Genomic DNA, 5752 nt, shown 5'->3' on the forward strand with positions numbered 1-5752 from the left:
GAGGCTCCCCGGAGCTGGGGGTGTTTGAGGGTCCCCGAGCGAGGGGGAGCGTGGGGCTGGTTGCCAGGTGAGGTGTTTAATGCCGCCGTGCTGCCGGTTTAGGTGGACCGACTACGTCCCGCTGGGCAGGAGGATGCCGGGCACCCGCTTCATCGCCTTCAAGGTTCCTCTGAAAAAGGTAAGCGCCCGCTGCCACCCTGGGCCCACTCGGGATGGAAAGATTCTGTGGGAAAGCGTTGCTTTGTGGAGAGTCAATGAGTGAATTTCTACCAAAAAAATGAGCAAGAGTGTCAGCAGGTCATTTTGTTGTTTACTTTTGGTAAGTGGGTTATAACCTGGGAGGTGAGAAGAGACAGTGCCGTCACTGCTGTTGGAGCAGTCAGAGCGTGTGATAGGATCATGGTGGCATTCACACGGTGGGGTGACCAGGAATGGTTTCTGGGGGTCGTTGGCAGCTTTCTGAGTGCTGACGGCACCGCCCAGGCACCCTGGATGCAAGGAGATCTGTCCGTGCCAGCTCAGTAAGGGTAAGAGGAATGCTGCAGGCAGCCAGCAGTACCAGATGCCCAGAGGCCGTGCAGCCCGATGAACGCGGTGCCACAGCTGAATTTTGGGAGCTGAGGCTGTACGGGGTCAGTTTGGCAGCACCACTGGTGTGTGAGCTGCCTGCCTGGCTGTGCCTGGAGGTGTTCCCTCCCATGTGTGGGGCTGAGCTCCACTCCAGAGTGGTTTGAGCACTGCAGTTACACCTAAAACACTGTGGGTCACATCCCTGGGGGTTGTGGAGCTCGTGATGGGGAGCAGTGCTGTTTACTCATCTCTGTTTGCACTACAAGACTATTTTGGAGCTTTCATCAAACAAAACCTTCAATTTCTGGCTGTGCATGTCATGCTATAGTGTTTTGCTGCAGTATGAATTCTTCAATCAGTCCTGGAAACCCTCAGCTGAGCATTCCCGAAGCAGTGAGGGCCTGAGCACATTCTGCTTTGGCTCAGTGTAACTTCTGTGTCAGTCTGCGTCTGCCCTTGCTCGTTGCCTGCGTCTTTCTCTGTTGAGGGATGAACTTTGAGAGGTTCTGGAGCATGAACCTATTCCCACCTGTTGCAATGCACCCGAGTTTAACATCTGCTCTTAAACGTTATGTCCCCTCAGAGCTTTGATCAGAACCTTCACCCAGAGGAGAGATTTTCGCCTCGTGACCTCATTAAGAAAATTAAAGAGCAGAAGGAAGAACTAGGCCTGATCATTGACCTGACATACACAACTCGCTACTACAGGCCAGAGGTCAGTCTTGGTCTTACTGTCAGGGAAATGAAGCACTGTCTAAGCCCTGATACCGCTGATAAAGTGGAAGATGCTTCTTGTCAGAAGATTAAAAAAAGAGTCTGAGGCAGTCGAATCCTCTGGCAGAGGGATGAAGTGAAGCACTGTAGGCCCATCAGGATGGTTCTTTGTTCTCGATCAAGTACAGGCCTGGGGTCTTCAACTCCCGTCGTGCAGATCCTCGCTGTACCGACCAGCACAAGTTTTGGGATACCCTAAAGCTGTATTTTACAGGCTCTCCTGAGTGAAGAGCTGATTGCAACCAGCTTAAAGGGTGTTCCAGCCTCTGTGTGTGCTTCGTCTTCCCTGAGGAGGAAAGAACAAAAGCGTGAGAAATAAAAAGGCAGACAGGCTGCTCTGGAATATTGGTACCGTGTTAAGGGAGTGAAGCAGAAGTTTTCTTACTTAAAATTTTGTTGCTGCTCTTCTGGGATAGGTTGAAAAGCTTGTCCACTTCTCAGTTATGGTCTGTGATTCTTTAATTGATAAGAATACTCATTCTTTTCTGGAAATTATTGCCGTACTTTCTTGTAGGAGCTCCCAGCCACACTCTGCTATTCAAAGATCTTGACAATGGGGCATGAAATACCAAACAGGCACACCATTTTTCAATTCAAATGCGTTGTAAAGAAGTTTTTGAGAGACAACAGAGACAACGGTGAGTGTGGATTTCCCTGATGTTGCCATTGTTGGGAAGGGCACTGCCGACTTGGAGGCCAGTGATGTTTCTTTTCCTTCTCTTGGCATGTGAATGTCAAGGCTATAAGTTTTTCGTAAAGGAATTCATTCTGGCTGTCTGATAATTAATTGAGTTCGAGGCTCCATCTCGACTTACTGTAAATACTGATCGCTTTTTGGTAGTGGTGTGAGCAGCAAGCTGTTAGTGCTCAGGAAATGTGGGATAGCTTTTTGGGGAGCTTTTAAATACATCTTCCCTGCAGTGAGCTGTGTGACCATGAGATGAGCTCGCAATGAGCTCATGAGGTGAATCAATGGTGCTAATTAAACATAAATATGATGGTGCTGCATCATCATTCTGTTTATTTATGCTGCTGTCACTGCTGGAGGATGAATGCAAATGGGCTTGTTTTTGTTGGGTTGTGGGAAAAGAGCACTTAAATATAACCTCATTGTGTGTTACAGATAAACTCATCGGAGTTCATTGCACGCATGGCTTAAACAGAACTGGCTACCTGGTTTGTAGGTGAGTTGCCCTTAGGCAAATCAGTTAAGTGGTGGCATTGCCAGCTTCTTACAATAAAGCTTTTCAGCTTCGAGAAGGTGGTTGTTAGGGGGACGCCCTCTATCCCCAGTTTCAGCAGACCAAATGGTGATGCTCCATTCTGGCGTGTAAACAGAAGCTCTAAAAACTTCCCAGTTAGTCTTTCTCTTCGAATCATCACTAACCTGTCAATGTTTCTGTAGTTAATTGTGTAATTAGAGCTTTTTTGCTGCTTTATTAGGTACCTGATTGATGTTGAAGGCATGGAGCCAAATACTGCGATAGAGTGTACGTATGTGGATGTTTTTGTTGGGATGCAAAAGGTTTAGGGTGGGCTTGTGGTTTTGGTGGCCAGAAGGGTTGGGCTAGCTCCAGGGAGGTAACTCTGGTTTAGCTGTGCGGAGGTGTGTTCTCCTGTCGTGTAGAATGGAGGCTGGAGGAGGGGAGGTGTTGGGGGTTCTTGGAGGTAATTGGAAAGAAGGAATTAAGTTTATGGCCCAACTGGGGAGGTAAGCGGGGTGGAGTGAGCGGAGGGGGGCACTGAGCAGAGCTCAGATAGTGCAGCGCTGCAGCTCTGCCTGTGTGTCTGCCTTGTCAGGGCCTGTTGTGCAAGGACTGATACGCTGAGTGGAATCACCCTATGTGAAGTTGGTTGAAGGGCTTAAAATCCTTAAAATTTCAGCCCTTTGCAGCCCCAAAAATGACTTGTCTGAGTTACAACACACTGTACCTTTGTCTCTTCAGTGTTCAACAGGGCTCGAGGGCATCCTATAGAGAGACCCAACTATATCCAGGATCTTCAGAAGAGATCTGTGAAACCGTAAGTGTGCATGCCCAAGGAGAGCTGCTGTCGAGCAACAGAGGGTGAATGTGACCAGCTCCTAGGAAGGGAGGTAGAATGGGCCAGTGGGGAGGCACTGGGACAGGTTGCCCAGAGAAGCTGTGGATGCCCCATCCCTGGAAGTGTCCAAGGCCAGGCTGGATGAGGCTTGGAGCAACCTGGTCTAGTGGAAGGTGTCCCTGCCCATGGCAGGGGGTGGGACTGGATGGTCTTAAAGGTCCCTTCCAACCCAAACCGTTCTGTGATTCCATGAGTCTGGATTTAAAGAGCTCCACAGGCCTGCTGCCTGCCCTTTCCTTGGGGACCAGTGATGTGAAGGGGTGTTTTAGTAGAAAAGAGCTGTTGTGATCATTTAGTGAATGGTTTGTGGACACAGTCAAGACACACAGTATTCTTTTTAAGGATCTGTGGACTAAATAATTTGGGCTCAGGACCCTTCAGAGAAAAAGCCGGCCCCATGCCAAACACTAAAACACAGATACCCAGACATCATCCGCATTGCTCGGACCAGTTCCCCTTAGGAGTGCCCAGGTAGGTTTTTTGCTTCTTGCCTCTGTGCATGTTTTATAGCTGAGCAGACAGGACAAAAAAAGGCTGTTTTCTCATTTTTAAGAAACTTAAACTTGGATTTCTCCAAGCCGCAGCTCACGCAACAGCCTACGTATCAACGCTGAAGCGTTCCTTGTGTCTACAGCTGCGAAGCCCTTTGCCTCTGAATGACGCACTCGTGCCTGTAGCTGCGGGATAATGTAGCTGACGGTGTTTGGTGCTAGTTCACGGTGGGGCTGAAACGTTCGCAAGCTGTCTGAGGTTTCAGGGACAAGTGAACTCTGAATCAAGTGCTGAGTGAGGCAGCTCTTCCCTGGGATTGAAGTGGTAACTCTCTTCCTAGGCTCAGCAGGGATGGCAGGGGAACAGTGAATGTGTGTAAAGAGCTTCCTCTTGATGTGGGGCACACGGCCAGGATGGGAGACGGCCTCTGGGAGCTCCGAAACCAGCTCAGGAGCAGGTGCGTGGTAACCCGTGCCCGCTTCTGGCAGAGCAGTGACTCCTCCAGCTGAAACATCCCTTACTGTATGGAATTAGCAGGTGGGAAATAAGCTGCTAGCTGGGCGTTCTTCCTGGGTGTTGCATCGTTCAGGCTGAAGCAAAGGGACTGGGTAAAGCCAGAGGGGACAAGGAGATTTACAACAAGCCCTTTGGGGCTCTGTGTAGAGTGACTTTCTGGTACTGATTTCTGAATTTTCTTCCAGAAGCTCCAGCAGCACCAGGAACCGCAGGCGAGGCGCCAGGGCACAGGCACAACACCAGGAGCCGGTGCACGAGCCCAGGGTGATGAAGCAAAGGTGGCCGTGCAGTTTTGCAGCGAGGAACTGTCGGGTTTCGTTGCCCGCTAACGAGAAGCCCAATGGACGGTGCTTTCCCCCTCAGAGCCCCCACCTCTGCCCGCCCCAGGAAATGCACGTGGGCAAGAAACGCAGGCGCCGGCGTAGGAAACCTGCGGTGACGGCGTAGGGAACGTTGTACACGACAAAACCCCGTCCAGGGCTGCGTCTTTGACCCCGAGGAGCTCGGAGACGGGTCCCTCGCCACTTGAGTGAGCAGCCTTGCTGTGACCTCCGCCAGCAGTCGGGAGCTGCGGATGCAGGTGTTCTTCCTCGCAACAGCTCTGCTTTTTTAAAATTTCTTCTCCCCTCCCCGGTACTTTTACAAATTTCACAGATATTTTTTCAATCCTGTGTCTTTGGTGGATGCAGAGAATAAATGTGGACCCAAGCAAAGCTGGAATAATCCTAAAAAAACATCCACGGGAGCATCCCTTAACCTTCAACAAACGGGTTTTTCTTTGATTTCCTAAATATATAATGAGAAACAGCGTTCAGCCTGAATCTACATGATTTTTTTTCCCCCTTTTCGCCCACTTTTGCTGAAGTAAATTTCCGCGGTGTGTAAACCTCCCGCCCCGGTTGTGGAGCAGTTATTTCCCGCGGGATGGGCCTGGTGAGTCCTGCCGGCTCCGTGCTTCAGCCCTCGCCCGAGCGCGGGCTTCTTAGGCGGTGGTCTCTGGCCTCGCGACCGGGTCGTTTTGGGGTGAGAAGGGGTGTTTTCGAGGCGGGAAGGGAGCTGCCCCTTTAAGGTTCTGGCCCCCTCTCTGACGTCATGGCGTCCGGCTTGTCGCAAAGGGAAGTGTCGCTCGGTGGGGCGGGAGTCGGTGGTGCCTGCGGCGTTCCCGGATGTTGCGGCGGCTCCTGATTGGTTGCTGGAAGCGAGGCGGGGCGGAGCTATCGGCAGTTCGGCGACAACCCGGAAGCGCTGCGGGGTGGCGGCGCCAGGTCAGGGCTGGGCCCGGGCACTGGGGTGAGGG

At 51.3% G+C, this 5752-nt stretch overlaps 1 protein-coding gene across 1 annotated transcript; it reads left to right on the top strand.

The window, feature by feature from the left end:
* Positions 1 to 102: 102 nt before the first annotated feature.
* Positions 103 to 5720, top strand: LOC104508338 (RNA/RNP complex-1-interacting phosphatase-like; the record flags this gene model as incomplete). Its single annotated transcript, XM_010149919.1, has 8 exons — positions 103 to 178; positions 1154 to 1285; positions 1859 to 1982; positions 2468 to 2528; positions 2788 to 2834; positions 3291 to 3366; positions 5366 to 5388; positions 5571 to 5720. Coding segments are annotated over 8 exons (689 nt in total), but the record flags the coding sequence as incomplete, so codon positions are not given.
* Between the last annotated feature and the right edge of the window lie 32 nt (positions 5721 to 5752).

The sequence above is a fragment of the Eurypyga helias genome, unplaced genomic scaffold (genome assembly GCF_000690775.1).
Source record: "Eurypyga helias isolate BGI_N326 unplaced genomic scaffold, ASM69077v1 Scaffold34324, whole genome shotgun sequence".
NCBI lineage: Eukaryota > Metazoa > Chordata > Aves > Eurypygiformes > Eurypygidae > Eurypyga > Eurypyga helias.